Source organism: Leptopilina boulardi, unplaced genomic scaffold, assembly GCF_019393585.1.
Source record: "Leptopilina boulardi isolate dan_hultmark-lab unplaced genomic scaffold, ZJU_Lbou_2.1 LbouV2_266, whole genome shotgun sequence".
Lineage (NCBI taxonomy): Eukaryota > Metazoa > Arthropoda > Insecta > Hymenoptera > Figitidae > Leptopilina > Leptopilina boulardi.
The window spans coordinates 3,385,572-3,402,989 of NW_026137825.1; the positions used below are offsets into that span (position 1 = coordinate 3,385,572).

At 26.6% G+C, this 17,418-nt stretch overlaps 5 protein-coding genes across 7 annotated transcripts in view; 3 read left to right on the top strand and 2 right to left on the bottom strand.

Annotated features, from left to right (window-relative positions):
* LOC127281135 (uncharacterized) overlaps positions 1 to 17,418 on the top strand; it is a 207,356-nt gene that overhangs the window by 137,940 nt on the left and 51,998 nt on the right. The window lies entirely within an intron of this gene.
* On the bottom strand, positions 140 to 982 carry LOC127281154 (NADH dehydrogenase [ubiquinone] 1 beta subcomplex subunit 9). The gene is made up of 2 exons (XM_051304693.1): positions 746 to 982; positions 140 to 577 (listed from the first exon to the last, which is right to left on the bottom strand). Exons 1-2 carry the CDS (start codon positions 853 to 855, stop codon positions 259 to 261), a joined length of 429 nt encoding a protein of 142 aa, XP_051160650.1. The 5' UTR covers positions 856 to 982; the 3' UTR covers positions 140 to 258.
* LOC127281134 (bromodomain-containing protein DDB_G0280777-like) lies at positions 5,464 to 7,694 on the top strand. Its single transcript, XM_051304660.1, has 3 exons — positions 5,464 to 5,868; positions 6,178 to 6,313; positions 6,655 to 7,694. The coding sequence occupies exons 1-3, from the start codon at positions 5,700 to 5,702 to the stop codon at positions 7,439 to 7,441; spliced, it is 1,092 nt and encodes a 363-aa protein (XP_051160617.1). The 5' UTR covers positions 5,464 to 5,699; the 3' UTR covers positions 7,442 to 7,694.
* Positions 8,441 to 10,023, top strand: LOC127281143 (uncharacterized). The gene is made up of 2 exons (XM_051304680.1): positions 8,441 to 8,685; positions 8,984 to 10,023. The coding sequence occupies exon 2, from the start codon at positions 9,011 to 9,013 to the stop codon at positions 9,848 to 9,850; it is 840 nt and encodes a 279-aa protein (XP_051160637.1). The 5' UTR covers positions 8,441 to 8,685; positions 8,984 to 9,010; the 3' UTR covers positions 9,851 to 10,023.
* LOC127281122 (rab proteins geranylgeranyltransferase component A 1) lies at positions 11,339 to 17,022 on the bottom strand. The gene is made up of 10 exons (XM_051304644.1): positions 16,767 to 17,022; positions 16,536 to 16,602; positions 15,429 to 15,620; positions 14,674 to 14,857; positions 14,162 to 14,399; positions 13,494 to 13,716; positions 13,022 to 13,353; positions 12,670 to 12,830; positions 12,222 to 12,392; positions 11,339 to 12,080 (listed from the first exon to the last, which is right to left on the bottom strand). Exons 1-10 carry the CDS (start codon positions 16,813 to 16,815, stop codon positions 11,925 to 11,927), a joined length of 1,773 nt encoding a protein of 590 aa, XP_051160601.1. The 5' UTR covers positions 16,816 to 17,022; the 3' UTR covers positions 11,339 to 11,924.

Consider the following 17,418-nt stretch of genomic DNA (forward strand, 5'->3'; position numbering starts at 1 on the left):
GAAATTTTAATTTAAAGAATTCAAAATAATAGAAAATAAAAGAGAAAAAATTTTTTTTTATTGAAAAAGCCCGCGAAATTCAAAAGTAAAAATTTTAATTCGATGAAGGAATTCTTTTTTTAATAAAATAATAACAATAAATGTTTACAATTTTATTTTATTATTTATATTTATTTTCTATAACAAATTCTAGTTTTTTCTCCTTCAAAAAGGAAAAATACACTTTTTTTTTTAATAATAATAATATACCTTTTTTTGTTAATGATGTGGCATTTCTGGTTCGCCATAAGTTTTTTTATAAAATTCAACGTAATTTTTCTTCCTTTTTTCACGTTTTGCAAAATATTTTGGATAAAATGCTTTCTCCCAAGGATCCCAAAAATCAAGAAGCCAATCGGGTAGAATTACATCACGTCCATAAGCACAACCACCTATTGATTCGGCAAATTTCTTTGGAATTGGATGTTGATGTTTAAATAACCATTCTTCACCTTCCATAATTTTTTGTTTTGCTATACGCAAATCACGGAGGTCTTTATTTTCATCAAATTTTGATCTAATAATCACTGCATGATATCTATGAAGTGTAAATTATCAAATTTCTTTTTTAAATCGAAAAAATGTAAATTTTATATATTTTTAGTGTACTTTTTTGTTGTATAATACAATTTTTTTACATACATTTTATTTTATTACTATAGAAATATGATTTTTTTTTTTTTTTATGAAAAAATATCGTTCTCACCTGAATTCTACTCTCGTCTGGCAATAACCATCAATATTTCGAAGAATTGCTTTATAAAGACGGCAAACTTTTTGTGAATGTGACAACAATCCCGTTGGGATGTTTGCCATTTTTTTTTAAAAATTAAATTAACTTCCAAATTATGTGATTTATTTCAATTTATCAAAAAAGAAACCTATTATTTAATAACCATAATAAACACTTATGTAAAATATGAACCATGAACTAAGAAAAATTAATCATTTGCTAGCGCCTCTGGTGGTGAATGTGAGAAGTAACACAACAAAGGTCTGTTTACAAAATATATTTATTATTGTAACGATAGAGTATCGTAGTATAGTCGGCCGGCGAAAAGAGAGAAAGTAGACAGCGTAAGTAGTAGTGTCACTCTCTTCCCCCACCACTCGCTGTCACCTAGCTGCTAGTGATATACCTTTCGTCTCGCACCTTTTTCATCAGTCTTCTTCCGACTCGCCTAGAGGTGCTCCTCTGACTATTGGAAGGGACTCACTCCTGGCTACCTGGTGCACTGTAGAGGCGCTCCTCTCAGAACATCAGAGCCTACCTCACTTCCTAGAAGGAGCTGTACGTGTTCCTACAGGTGCTCCTGTGGAACAGTAACTCCCTTCGCCCTCCATCCCATTACTCAGGACCGTCCATGCCGAGTAGAGGCGCCCCTCTCTCGACCTAGACGATGCCCCAGGTTAACTCCCATCTCGAGGCGCTCCTCGGATGAGGGTTACACCTGGTGAGCCTTAATACATATTCCTTCGCACTAGCTTCGCGTCGGGCATGAATGTGGGAACCGTATCCCACATCTAGCTTCTTCCCGATTACGTATAATCGACCTAGCGTGCACGACCCTAGTATCCGTCCGTACCGTCGTCTAGGGGGTAAATTCTAGAAAGTACCTCACGCGAATGTAATATGCGTCGTCCTGACCAACGTCTTCGCGAACGTGTTTATATTTGAACTCAATTTAAGCGCGATCGGAGCCTCAGCGAACGCTCCTCTCGAATAGCTAGTTCTTTTATCGTTATGTTTTCTAGAGTTTAGTATTTTCTTTGCACTGTATAGATTCTTTTGTTCTTTATTATTTTATGTAATACTTTATTTTGTATATTTTATTATTCTTTTATTTAAACAATATATTCTCTTTCGAAGGTTTAAATAATGACTCGTCAATGACTACACCTCTCCTCTACATCATAGTAAGAAATAGTTCCGAAATTAATCGAAACATAGATGGCGCTTCACGCCATCTACCGAGATTTAAAGTAACTAGTCAAAATAGGTACCCGGACTCCATCCGGCGAGCAAATCCTTTGGCTCAAAAATACGTATCATTACATGGCGCCCGAACAGGGACTAAATTTTTTTTTCTGAGTATCAAAAATTAAAAACTAGAATATTCAGGAAAAAAAGATTGATTTTTTTTTTCAACGAACTATGATTTGGAGGAGATTTGTTTTCTCGCCGCCCTCAAGACGCACTAGTTAAATTAATAGCGAAATATAAAAAAATTAATTTTTTTTTCTCTCTCGGATCCGTAATGCAACACTAGTACAAATTTTTTTTTTTATATTTATCTTTGCGATCAGTGCCACAAATGGAAGAAATGTGTTATGCAAGAAAGAAGACATCACCAACTCGACAGAAATTTGCAATCGTTCAGTGTTTTGTGTACAGTGAAATGAAATTAAAGTTTTCCTAGTCGCCATTTTTCTCGCATTACCCCCACCCTCGTTAACTAAAAGTAGTCAAGTGGAGGGGATAAACTAGTTTATATAGAACTACCTCGAACAGTTAACTCACATTTTATTGTAATTTGTTACACTAAGAAGACATCAGCTTTTACAACAATTATTTTTTTATTCTGGTTATTAAAATTTTATTTTAATACAAAATGGGAGTGAAATGGATTTATACCCTATCTAAAGAACAACTAATCGCCGAGTTAAATCGACACCAAATTGATTCATCTGGTACAGTGGCAGCACTTCGTCAACGTTTAGTAGCTTTCGTCAAATCGAATCCAGAGCTTTTTGACGAAACTATAGACCCGGTCGACTACAAAGAAGAAGACGATATCTCTAAGGATGCCATCGCATTAGAAGATCCTAATTTGAGCATTATCAACCCTCTTCCACCACCATCGCAAAACCCATCGACATCAAACAACCAAGTGCAACAATTTGTTGGAACAACTGAGAATAATCATCCATTTTCCCCGGTATTACCTAGTAATTCATCACCATCCAATACCGCGAGTGATATTTTTGTTCTTGAAAGTATGCGGAAATGGGGATGCAGTTTTGATGGTAGTGATCCGTATGCATTTTTGGAAAGGTTGGAAGAACTGCAATCAGCTTATGGTTTCTCGGATGAACAGATTCTTCGAGGATTTCCAGTGCTTTTGAAAGGAGATACCATGTTATGGTATCGTAATAGTATCCGCTCAGTTAGATCTTTAGAACAACTAATTACTTCTTTGAAACAGTATTACCTGTCACCATCGGAACTGAGAAGTCTGGATTATCAGATTTCCAGAAAACTCCAAAGTAAAAGTGAATCAATTCGTGCCTTCACTATTAGTCTACAAACATTAATGAGAAGACACGGCGGTTATAATAAAGTGCGTGAATTGGACACACTCTATTGGAATATGTTACCAGTGTATAGACTCCATACCAGAAGAACAGAAGTGAATGAAGTCAACGATCTGATACAACGCGTAGAAGAAGTTGCAGAGATTCTTCATTTAGTCAACAATGAAGATAAATCCACATAAAGATGTCAGTGAATGATGCCGAATAGAAGTTTGACACCAGTTTTCAAATGAAGATCACTGCAGGATCAACATTTGTGAAACATAATTTCTCGTTTTACCGGCATCTTTCAACCTATGTTACGTGAATGGATTTGAAGTTTAATTAACACTCACGTCATCAATCTAGTGAAAAACTCGTCTTTTAAGTGAAGTCTATGAAATAGAACACTCAGGTTTAACCTTCCTAGACCAGTAACAAAAGATGCGTTAAACAACTCGTTAAGTAAAAAACCGTTTTATTTCAAGACATACAAGGATGTTACTAACCTATGTATCCTGTGACACAAGTTTTGAGAAAAGAAGAAGCCCAGCAGATGTTTCATAAAGAACTATAGTATCTCGTGTAGTGCGTGTAGTTAACCCTTAGTTTATATATAAAAACTTAAAACTATTAAAAATAGTAAACCGAATAGTACAACGAAATCTAGTATAAGAATGAATGATTGCAAATGGACGTTGAAATTGGACTAGCAGACCAGCAGAATCATACACTATAAAATGAATTTGTAAGTGGCTACTGCGTTTAATCGTTTTTTTTTGTGAAATTCTTTTTTCTCGTACGCTCATTAAAATTCGCTTTTTAAGAAGGGGGGATGTAACGATAGAGTATCGTAGTATAGTCGGCCGGCGAAAAGAGAGAAAGTAGACAGCGTAAGTAGTAGTGTCACTCTCTTCCCCCACCACTCGCTGTCACCTAGCTGCTAGTGATATACCTTTCGTCTCGCACCTTTTTCATCAGTCTTCTTCCGACTCGCCTAGAGGTGCTCCTCTGACTATTGGAAGGGACTCACTCCTGGCTACCTGGTGCACTGTAGAGGCGCTCCTCTCAGAACATCAGAGCCTACCTCACTTCCTAGAAGGAGCTGTACGTGTTCCTACAGGTGCTCCTGTGGAACAGTAACTCCCTTCGCCCTCCATCCCATTACTCAGGACCGTCCATGCCGAGTAGAGGCGCCCCTCTCTCGACCTAGACGATGCCCCAGGTTAACTCCCATCTCGAGGCGCTCCTCGGATGAGGGTTACACCTGGTGAGCCTTAATACATATTCCTTCGCACTAGCTTCGCGTCGGGCATGAATGTGGGAACCGTATCCCACATCTAGCTTCTTCCCGATTACGTATAATCGACCTAGCGTGCACGACCCTAGTATCCGTCCGTACCGTCGTCTAGGGGGTAAATTCTAGAAAGTACCTCACGCGAATGTAATATGCGTCGTCCTGACCAACGTCTTCGCGAACGTGTTTATATTTGAACTCAATTTAAGCGCGATCGGAGCCTCAGCGAACGCTCCTCTCGAATAGCTAGTTCTTTTATCGTTATGTTTTCTAGAGTTTAGTATTTTCTTTGCACTGTATAGATTCTTTTGTTCTTTATTATTTTATGTAATACTTTATTTTGTATATTTTATTATTCTTTTATTTAAACAATATATTCTCTTTCGAAGGTTTAAATAATGACTCGTCAATGACTACACCTCTCCTCTACATCATAGTAAGAAATAGTTCCGAAATTAATCGAAACATAGATGGCGCTTCACGCCATCTACCGAGATTTAAAGTAACTAGTCAAAATAGGTACCCGGACTCCATCCGGCGAGCAAATCCTTTGGCAATAAAAACACAGATCATTACATTATTATTAAATTTACTTGAATTAAAAGTAGATAAATTATATATACTAAAATTGACTTTAAATTTTTGATAAATTTATATTTTAATATTTTAAATTTGGAAAAAATTTATTTTTTCCTCACGTCTCGTTTTTGTGAACTAGCCTTTATTCTTTTCGTTTGAGCCAATCAGATACTTTCTTTAAAAAAACCTTTTTTTAACAACAGAAAATTTGACGTATGGCGTCCATGTTGATTAAAAAAAAAAAATTATAATTAACGTTTATTTTTGTCTTGTTTATAGTGAAACAAAATCTTGACAATTTAATTGACAGATTTTATAATTTATACAAGATAATTATTTTCTTCTTTTTTTTTAAATTTAAATACATTTAGGAATTACGTATAAATATTGGAAGTTGAACAAAAACAAAATGTTTTTTTGATTTTTTTATTAAAAAAACATTATTCTATTTTGAAAAAACTGTTTTAACAATTAAAATAGAAATACGAAAATGATGCCAACAATGCCACCGGATACACACAAAATTTCACTTAAAGTTATTGAAGCAGTGAAACAACATCCAGTACTTTATATTTCTGAGGTTAAAAGTAGCATTCTTAAACTTCAAGAATTTCGGCAAAAAGTTTGGAAACGAATTTCCGATGAATTGGGTCTTGATCGTAAGTACGAATTTTTGTTTTTTATAATTTTTTTTTAATGCAAAAATATAAAAAAAGAAATTGTTCATATAAATAAAATAATAAATAAATTTTTTCGCTCGTCAAATTCACACTTGCATTGTTTTTGAAAATTAATAAAAATAATTTAATTTTATAACATTATAATATACAAAAAAGCAAATAAGTTTTAAAAATCATAAAAAAAATTTGAATTTTCGGAGAAATATTTACAAAAAAAAATAATTGAATTTTTGAAAATTATTTAAATTTTAAACCTTTAATTAATTAAAATAATTCTTTTAATGACAGCTACTTGGGTGAAATTAAGGTGGAAAAATCTACGTGATACGTATTGTCGAATTTTAAAATACAAAAATAAAACGGAAAAAGGAGTACGTCGGAAAAAATGGATTTTTGAAGATCATTTGAATTTTCTCAAATTCCCGTAAGAATTGAAAATATTTAATTTTACTTTTCAAATTTATTATTTTTGTTACATCTTTAAAAAACGAAGTATTTTTTTAATTTTGCTTTGATTTTCAAATGTAATTTTTATTCAAATTAATATTTCTTTTTTTTTAGAATTTCAAATTTTGTAAATATTAAAATTAAGTTTCCTTTTTTGGAATTTTTACTATTGTATGATTTTAAATTAAAAAAATGTTATTTCTTTTGTATGTGAAAATGTAAAAATTTATGGGGAAAAAATCGATTTTTTTAAAACTATTTCTTTTAATGAAAATTTTCAAATATTGTAATAATTTTTTTTTTTTTGTTTTTCCTCAGTTATGAAGTAGATTATGAACCGCAATGCGTTGTTCTGTCCGAGGAATATGTGAAGGAAATAAATGACGGTGGATTAAGTTCCGACGATCTTCTCGAACAACTCGAGGATCGTAATGACGAGGATTACAGTGAATATTTGGAATTAGAAGAAACAACAGACGATCCAATATTAACAACTACAAAAATTAATAAAACAAAAAATTTCATCGAATCCAATGAACCACCTCAAAAAAAATTAAATATCACAACATCAGCATTGGAAATTGAATCGAAATATCGTAAAATACGACCGAAAAATCACGACGAATCACTCGATATCAATACTTTTAATAATATTCTTAATTCACATTTAAATAATGAAAAAACATTAAATATTCAAAATAGTAAAAATTTTCATCAAACAAAAAATTTAAATAATCGAAAACAAATTTTTATTACAAATCCCAAAACTAAAATTATTACAAAAAGTAATAATAATATTAGTAATAAAAATAGTAATAATAATAATAATAATAATAATTCAAAACTCAATGAGGAAATTAATGATGAGAAATTAATGAAAAGTAGTTTGGAATTATTTTTCGATAGTATGGCACAAACTGTAAAAAAATTACCTACACAAGCACAAGCTGACATTAAAATGGATATTTCACGAATTGTCACAAATGCCGAATCGAGATTTACAAAAAATTCATCAACAACAAATAAAAGGGAAATTTCGAAAAATTCAAGTCTACCAAAATTGGTACTTATACCTTGTAGTATGATTGATAAACAGAAAAATTGAATAAATTTTTTTTTTCCTTTTTTTTTTCTTTGTGAATATGTACAGAATTTTGGGACAGAATTAATTTTTTTTTTTTTTTTGCAATAAATTACTATTTTTTCTTATTTTTCATTTATTGACTCTATTGTTATAAATGATATTTATTTATTAATTAATTTTCTGATCAAATGAATCTATTATTATTTATAGAAGCGATGATTGTATTTTGAAAAAAGCATAATATAATGTTAAAATATGTAACAAAAAAAATAAAATTTCTATCCTTCAAAAAGGGGAAAATAAAATTTTTTTCACGCCTTTTGAGATTTTTCTCAAAATTTCATAGTTTAAAAAAAAAGTTTTTATATAAAATAATTTATACAGTGTTAACGTACTTGCAAAAATTCAAAATGTAAAAATTAAAAAAAAAATTATTTTTAAAATTGATAAAACTAAAAATTTTATTAACAAAAATACTAAATATGCAAGTTTTATAATAATAAAAATAATTTATTTATTTTCAAACATAAACAGATTTATTTACATTTTTTTTCGAACCATTAAAATTACAAAAAAAATACTGATTTTTTCAATAGAAAAAACTAGGAACAATTTCTACAGATATAACATAACCTAAAATTTTAAAGTAGAAAAATTTTTTTATTTCAATAAACTAATTATTTACTAATTTTACAATTTATTTTAAATTTTAATTAATAATATAGTGTTTTTTTTTTGTTTTTAAAACATGGCGGTTCCGGCATTTTGAAAACAAAACTAAGTCAAAAGAATAATCAAAATTTTTCGAAAAAGCTTTTTATAATATTTCAAACAAAATTTTAGAATAACAAGTCCGATATTTAACATAATTTTAATTTATTTCCTTGAAAAATTGTATATATATATATATATATATATATATATATAAATAAAACAATTGTGAAATAAAATAAACTGCTGTAATACCTGTCAATTGACTAGAGTTGTCTTTTCACGTACAAATAACAATTGCCATATATATCACAACAGCCATTAGTTTATGGTTTAGCAAAAGTTGAAGCTTGTTTTTCTTTTTACTATAAAAAAAGAAATATTATTGCGCAAAAAAAAAAGAATATATAAGTTTTCAACAAATTTAATCGAAAAAGAAATGCCGACTGTAAAAAATCGACGACCCAAAGGGAGTGCATTATTGTGTTATTAATTTTTGATACTCTTGCATTATTTATAATTACAATTTTGCTATATCAGTAATACAAAAAAAGGTAAATAAATACTCTTTTTCTATATGAATTCTCTCTTTTTTTTTGACATTTTTTTTACACATTTTATTTTCTTTTGACTGTTATCTATACTAGTTTCTCTATTTTCGCAAATGTCAGTTTCATATCAACATAACCTCAAAAATTTTCGTTTTTAATCAATAAAAAACAATAATATATATATAATTATTCCGAATATTTTTGTTTGCTAATTATTATTATACAAATATTTTGAAAAAAAAATGAAAATAAAAAATAGTTTATTCACGTTGAAAAAAAAGAAACAATTTTCATTTTACAGACGAAATTCGGAAAAAAAATTTCTGTAATGTATAAAAATAAAATTGAGGAAATGGAGGAAAATTTGACAGGCGACGAAGAAACATGTGAGGAAGGTATTGATGGTTATGAAAAATTTGTCACACACGATGATCAAGTTGACGAAGGTACAATTGAATATCTCGATATGGACATGGAAATAATACAGGAAGCCGATGATGAATGTCATCAAACAACAACAACAACAACAACGCCAGTTACAATAATTGATACAAATAAATATACACAAAAAAAACGACAACGCTCGAAAGAAACAAAATCAATTACATTTGAAAATAAAATAACACCAAATGAATTAAAATTACGTCCTAAATATCGACCAATAAGACCAAAACCAAGTTCACAATTAAATTCCGTCACGCGAACAACAACAAATAAATTACAAAATTTAACGCCAATTGTGAATTTTAATACAACGCCAGGATTTATTGTCACTGCGCCATCGTCATCATCATCATCATCGACATCAGCGGTGATAAAAAAAGAAAAAGGACACGAAACATATGTTTCAGCGAATTCAATTGTTAATAATAGAGGGATAACATTATCAAAAATGATGACAAATGGCGCTGGTATTGTTGGCAATAAGGATAATAATAATTTATTATCAACAACAACATTATCATCAAATGAATTACAAAATGGTAAAGTAAAATTGCGTAATACACCAAAAAATAGTGTGGAATTATTTTTTGAAAGTATGGCAAAAACTGTTCTCAATTTACCAACGCATATTCAAGCTGAGATAAAAATGGAAATTTGTCGCGTTGTTACAATGGCGGAAATTAAATATTTATCAGAGGAAGGAAAAAATGTTAAAAAAGATTGATTAAAATTAATTTAATTTGTATATTATTACAGTATAAATTTATTATTATTATTATGTATAAAAAACAAAAACAAGAGACAAAAGAAAAAAAAAGGGAGTGATTTGTTTTCTTTGTACATATTTTTAGTGATTTTAAAAAAATATATATATATATATCTATCTTTCGACAGTGATTTTAGAAAATTTTCTTCTAATTGTAAATATTATAAACACACAGTTTTTTTAGCATTTAGAAAATTAAAATTTTTATTTACACGAAAAAAAAATGGTAAATTACTTTAGAAATAAAAAATACATTTTTTTTTTAAATAAAAAATACATTTCTTTTGGGAAATAAAAAGTACTACTTTTTTTGGTAATAAAAAATAAAACCGTCGAAAGTTAAATTTAAATAGTTAAGTTTTTAATATTGAAAGAAATTTTAAATGTTTCTTTTTTTTGAAAAATAAAATTTTTTAAATAAATTTTATATTCATTTTTAACAACAAGTTATAATGAATTATTTTTATGTTAAAATTATTGACTTTTTTTTTACTAAATAATAATTAAATTAATAGTAATCATAAATAAATAATTTAATAATTATTATAAATAAATAATTTAATAATTATTATAAATAAATAATTTAATTATAAATATACTAAAACGGAAATTTTATTCAAATAAATAATAGGGTTGTGTTTTTACCATTAATTATTTTAAATTGAAAATTAATTAAGGAAATAAATAATTGTATTAAAAAAAGAAAACTTAATTTCTTTTTTGTAAATGAGATATTTTTTTTTTTAATGACATTAAAAATAATTAAAAATTGCAAAATAATTGTAATATATTAATTAAAGTTTAAATTTATAGAAATAATTTGAAATTTTCATATAATTGATTAAGAAAAGTAATAGAATTGATTTTTAAATAAATTTAAAAATAAACAATTGGAAAATTTATTTTTATTACTTTCTTTTAGTAATAATTAAAAATTTCTCAATAATTGTATTTAAAATAAAAATTTTGATTTTTTAAGTAACTGAATTTAAGGAATCCTTTTTTTAAAACAGTTAAAATTTTTTTAATTTACAGACTAAAAAAATTAAAAATTATATTTTTTTCAAGGTAAAGAAAAGGTACAAAAATGATTTCGTTTTTTTTTCGAAATTTTATTTATAAACATGCTAGCGTGCGAAACGTCAAAATAACACTTCATCACTTACAAAACGAAAAAAAAGAAAAAAAAAAATGAAAATCCATTTTTTTTTTTTGAAGCATCACATTTTTAAATAAATTTAAAATTTAAGAATCGAGCTTCGAGAAAATGATTGTTTTTTTTTTCATTTACAAATATATATTGTATTATATTATTCAACATACAACTTTTTTTTTGTTTTTTTCTTTTTTGCTGAGTGATTCAAAAAAAAATTTCAAAAGCATTTGTGCTTAAAAAAAGGAATATTTCTTTTTCAAAATAATTTGAAAATCACCAAAAAAATAATGTACAGTAATTTTTTTTTTTTTTTTTATTAATTTCTATACTTGTGTTTCGAGTTTTTCGGCTATAAAAACTAATAAAAAAAAGAGAGAAAAAAAGTAACCAAAAAATACATTTTCAAGCAATCACAGATATGTTACTTTTTTTTATAGCTTCTGAAACGCTTTTCACATTCATTACTGTTTTTTTTTTCAGTCTGTGATGAGCTATTTAAAATAGTAAAAAAAAATTATAATAATAAAATAATTATAATTCTAGTAATAATATTATAATAAAAACAATAATTATTTTTAAAAATAGTAAAATAATTAAAAATAGGAATAAAAAGAAAAAAAAATAACAATAATGACAGTACATCTATAGTAGTTTTAAGATTATAAGAAGTATCATCGTTGAACTATCGAGTAAGTCGAAAAGCATTTTTTTTTTTAGTCGGAACGTTTTTTCTTTTAGAATAAAACTTTTAAAGAAAAAAAAAAATTCGAGCATAACGACTGTCTTTCTTAGCACGAGAAAGTTTTACGTGTTTTTTTTCACATTATTTCTTATTCAAAAATTCAAGCCATTATTAAAAAAAAAAATGCGCGAAATTTATTCTTCTTTTTCCGCTTTTTCAACGTCTTGTTTCTCGTCGCCTTCGAATTTTGGACCTGGTGTCTCATCGCCTTCGAGGACAATTTCCTCTGGATCAGGAGCGCGTGGGAGAAAATCTTCGCTTGGATACATTGCTTTGAAAATTTCCTTTGCCTGCAAAAAAAGCAAAAATCATTACAAATAAAACACTAAAATAAATAAATAAATAAATAAACATCCAAAAGATGAGAAATTAGTATTATTTTTTTTTAAATTACAAAAAACGAAGAAAAATTGATTATTAATAAATTTTACTTGATTGACTGCAAAATCGAAATCCAGATCCAAATCGGGTCCCGAACAAAAGTGAACGTTGCTCGGAGCAGAATTACTTAATTTTATATCTGATGCTGGTAAATTTAAATAAAGTGACCACAATGTATGAGGTTTCAAATCTTCAACGTCTTTCGCTTCTTTTTCTCCTTCCTAAAAAAAAAAAAAATGTGATGAATTAATTTTACTATTTAGTTATTTTGCATCGTTTCCGAAATTTCGTTTATTAAAAAAAATTTAACATAAATAGAAATTATCTTAAAATCCAATAATTATTGAAAAATTTCAACTTTGGTATTAAAATTTAATTTTATTTGGAAATTCAATTATATTTTAAAGAATATATATAAATATAATTAAAAAAATATTACGAAGAAATTCAATGAACAATAAGTAATCTTTTTTCATAGAAAATAATAATAATAATTACCGGAAGATGTTGCTTATCAGGAGAAACGGTTTGTGTGTGTGAATCCGTGGGACTGCGGCTAACATAAGGTTCAACGGCACCAACATTAAGGAACTTCTTGACAACATATTCGAGGTCCTCTTTTGCCGTCTTCGTTCGCTTGCAAGTCATGTGCAGCATGACTGGAATAATAAATTTGGTTTTTAAAAAAAGAAAGAGACAAAAAATGGTGATCAAACTTTTAAAAAAGTTTTACACAATCATTATTGGAAATTATTATTATTTTATATTATTATTATATAAATAAATTCCAAGTAAATAAATTATATTATTTATATTAGAAACGATTAAAAAGAAAAAAAAAAACACTTACAAAGTCCTTGAGGACAGGCATTTGTCGATGGTCCTAATTCAATTAATGTCACAGCTTCTTGTTCCTTTTCCTCCGGTGGATAATAAAGTAATGTTAAATTTTCCTTATCGCCTTGCATTATTGATTTGTCAGTGATAAAAATACCACGTGAAATTTGTTGATCACCACAAGAGGCAACAATTTCCGGTGGTAAATGTCCCTGTCCAACAACTAAATGTTCAAGTGCAAGTCGTTGTTTTCCCGTTATTATTGCTTTACATTTATCCTCATTGACAACAAGACCGTCCAATTGTCTTTTTAAACAATAAACACCGCCAAAAACTGCGCACAATCTACAAAAAATAATTATTTTTATTATCAATTTATAATTTTGCAAATAAAAAAAATTATTTTTGACTTCCTTAATAATGAATAATAAATTCGAAAAAAAATTTAGGACAATTAATCAAAAAAAAAAAAATTGATTCTTCACCTGCAAAAACATTGTGGAAGTTCACCGCTTCCATACATTGGCCATAAAAATGGTGTATTTCCATATCTGCCGAGACTATTGAGAAAATGTTTTGTACGAATAACGCCGTCTCTGCACGATGTTTTATCGGTTGCCATTGCAATTGCTTGCATTACATAATGTTTAACAATTGGCGTTAAATTTTTTGTATTGAGATATTCTATAAATGTTTTATCACGATATCCTGTGAAAAAAAAAGAAAATTTTTTTTCTTACATTAAACAGAAAAGAAGAAAATGAGAACCTCTATTTATTTTTAAATATTGTATATAGGTTTTACATTTTGTTTTCCATATAGGATTTCTTTTGCAAACGAGCGGTGAATATTAATCGTCTTTTGCATAATCTCCGATATGACACATACAATACAAAAAATTAAAAATTCTTTTAAAAAATACACGTAAAATTTCACTGTTAAAATTGACAATGAAAAATTAATTTTTAAATTAAATTATAAAAAAATACTAATATCAGTTTTTTTTTAATATTATTAGTAGGAATCTATCAATTTTTCTACTAATAATATTAATTAATAAAAATTATTATTTTAAATTAAATTGACAATTAAATATTTACTGATTAATAAATCAAAAAATATTTGCCAAAGAAAAATTGTAGAATTTTCTTACCGTCAAATTCGGGACTTTCGGCTCCTTGTTCCATGCAGGACGTTAATAATTGCATTAACATACGTTTTTCAATGACGCTCACGGTTTTATTTGCAAATACATCGGCTCGCGAACATGGTACCTGAACGAGTTTTCCTTCCATAAATGTCGCGACACGTGAAACTGCTCGAAATTCCGCATATCGAGCAATATTACTCGATATTAATAATTCCACAAGTTCACCACGTGCGTAAAGTAACTGGAATTAAAATCAATTTTTTGTTACTCTTAATTTTTAATTTCAAACATAAAAAACAAATTTTTGTTTATATAAAAAAAAAAATAAATAAGAAAACAGAAAAAAAATGGAAAAATTAAATAAAAGCAAAATATTGAAATAATGTAATACCTAATAATAAAATAATAAATAATACATTTAAAAATAGAAATAGTAATTATATTGAAGTAAAAAAATAAATAAAACAAAAATTAAAATTTTAATTAATAATAACTGAAAAGAAAATTATAAATACCTTTGGTGCCAAATCAATGTTAAATCTACGATATTCTTTTTTTATTCTATCCGTGCTCCAGTGTTTGACAATTTCCTTTTTCTCGACTTTATCCTCGTCGCATTTTTCATCGCCTTCCGCGGAATGTTCACCGGAACCATCAGTTTGTGTATCTTTCGATGATCTTTCCGGAAGATCCGCATCACTATTAATTCGAAGAATTTTACAAAATTATTAATTTTTCTTTAAAAATTAAATTAATTTAACTACAAAAAAAAAAAATTAACTTAGAAAGAAAATTGCAAAAAATAATTATAATAAATTTAATTTACAAAAGAAATTTTGCAAAAAATGATTAATAAATTTAATTTACAATGAAAATTATGAAAAATGAACAATAAATTTAATTAACAAAGAAAATTACAAAAAACGATTAATAAATTTAATTTAATTAAAAAATTAAATTTATTTTCTCATTTATTTCTTTGTAAATTTCAAATTAATCAATTAAAGATTTTAAATTTGGAAAAAAAAAATTTATAAATTCAATTTAAATAAAAAATTAATTTAGAAACTAAATTGAAAATATTTAAAAAATTTTTAGTATTGAATTAACAAAATAAAGAAAAAGAATTAATAAATAGAAAACTAATAAATAATAATTAATATAAATAATTAAGAAATAATTAATATAAATAATTAAGAAATAATTAATATAAATAATTAAGAAATAATTAATATAAATTATTAATAAATTAATATATTCTAACACTTACTTGACAATATACCAAGTTTCTTCAATATTTTCAACCGTTGAATATTGATTACTGGCTTTTAAAAAATTTTCTCCACCCTCAACATTTGGTTCGCTCTCTTTGTTTTCGATTTTATTTTCTTTCAAATCATCAATCCATTTTTGAAGACCATCAAAATTAAAGGTCGCCCACAAACCACCGTAATATTCATTACTAAAATGGAAACGATAAAATAAGAAATTACTATAAATTGAAAGAGAAAAATTTTATCAACAAAAGTGTCGATAAATTACAATTTATTAAAATTTAATATCATTAAATAATATTTCTAAGTAATGAAATTCGTTCAAATGAAAATTCTACCAATTTTAGATATATTTATAATTCATTAATTTTCATAATGAATATTTAATAATATTCATTTTACTGCTCATATAGAAATTAAAGAAATATTTTTATCTCTAAAAAAAGGAAAAAAAAAATAGAGAAATTAAAAAAACATTTAGTTTTACAAAATGAAAAAATAGAAACTAGAAGAAAAACTGCTAATTAATAAAATTTATTAATTATTAAATGGGACAAAAAATAACTGAAAAGTAAAAACAAGATAAATTGAATTCTCAAAATCGAAAAAAATTTAAAGAAAAAAGATTACGATAAATTTAATTAATTACGATAAATAAAGAAAAATATTATTAAAAAAATAATTTAAAATAATTTAAAATAATTTTAAATAATAAAAAATGAAATATTAAAATTTGACCTAAAATTATTAAATAATCAATTCAAAAAAAAATATCAAAACAGAAAATAAAAAATCGACAAAATAAGTATTAAAAAAAAATTTTTGTAGATGAAAAAAAAATCCAAATAATATTCTAGACACGTAAGCAAAGTTGAAAAAAATTCGAAACACCCTCCACCCTAATTTTCAACCTCCATTGTCTTGTCGCTATGCCGACAAACTCATAAAAATTACATACACACAACTCTTTCTATATTAAAAAAATATAAATAATTTTCGTCTAAAATATTTTTTTTTTTCTACAAAATTAAAAAAAATAAAAATTTCTAAATAAAAATCCCATTTACGAAAATAATAAAGAAAAAAAGTAATTTTTTAATTACCTGTCCAGGTGGAGGACTTTTTTGCCAATTCTACTGGCAGCTGCGGCAACGATCGACTCAGTCATACCTAATATTATATTTAAAATAATTATCAACAATTAACAGAAAACAAAAAAAAAAAAAAATACAATTATTGAAAAATACTTTGAAAAATGTATAATCATTCTATTTTTTCTCTTACGATATTAATAAATAAAATATAAATATTCTTTCATTGATAAAAATCAATACCTGTTCCAACGACAATCACATCGTATTCAGTTGGCAGATCGTCCTCCATGATTGCGATTTTATTTATTTATTTTAATAATATAATGATGAAAACACAAAAAAAAAAATCCTCTTGAGATTTTTTTTCGTTTATTGTGTTCTCGACTATTCTAGGGAGAAATTAATTCATTGCGTATTTATATGATATAAAAAAGAAAAACGACAATTTCACGTAATAATGAACAAAGCCTCTCCCTTGAAAGAACTGTCACTGTCACTTTTTTTTTTATTATTATTATTATTATTTCAATTTCCCATTTTGGAGATGAAAAAACCAACAACTATCCAATAAACGAGCGGTTACAGTGGAATAATCGAAATATTCCGCGAGTAAAAATCGATTTTGCGCTATTAATTGTGGCGCTTATTTCAAAATTGCAAGAATTGGTTTTTGGTTAAGTTGAAAATTAATTTGTAATCAAATTAATTTAATAATCAAAAATTAATAAGAATTTAAAACAATTAATAATTTAAATAATTTAAAACGTTACACAAAATTACAAGGGAAGCTACCGGAAAGCAAAGACTTTACACTTTTTTTTTAAGCTTTAGATTTGTTTTATTTTTATTGTTGTAGTAAAAAATACAGTTATTAAATAATTAAAATCAATTT

Coding starts and splice junctions, on each gene's coding strand:
- LOC127281154 (XM_051304693.1), bottom strand. CDS start 855: ATGGCAAACATCCCAACGGGATTGTTGTCACATTCACAAAAAGTTTGC. Junction 578..745: donor CAGACGAGAGTAGAATTCAG/GTGAGAACGATA, acceptor TACACTTCATAG/ATATCATGCAGTGATTATTA.
- LOC127281143 (XM_051304680.1), top strand. CDS start 9,011: ATGTATAAAAATAAAATTGAGGAAATGGAGGAAAATTTGACAGGCGAC.
- LOC127281122 (XM_051304644.1), bottom strand. CDS start 16,815: ATGGAGGACGATCTGCCAACTGAATACGATGTGATTGTCGTTGGAACA. Junction 14,400..14,673: donor ACATTGATTTGGCACCAAAG/GTATTTATAATT, acceptor TTTTAATTCCAG/TTACTTTACGCACGTGGTGA. Junction 12,831..13,021: donor TGCCTGTCCTCAAGGACTTT/GTAAGTGTTTTT, acceptor TTATTATTCCAG/TCATGCTGCACATGACTTGC.
- LOC127281134 (XM_051304660.1), top strand. CDS start 5,700: ATGATGCCAACAATGCCACCGGATACACACAAAATTTCACTTAAAGTT. Junction 5,869..6,177: donor CGATGAATTGGGTCTTGATC/GTAAGTACGAAT, acceptor TTTTAATGACAG/CTACTTGGGTGAAATTAAGG. Junction 6,314..6,654: donor TTGAATTTTCTCAAATTCCC/GTAAGAATTGAA, acceptor GTTTTTCCTCAG/TTATGAAGTAGATTATGAAC.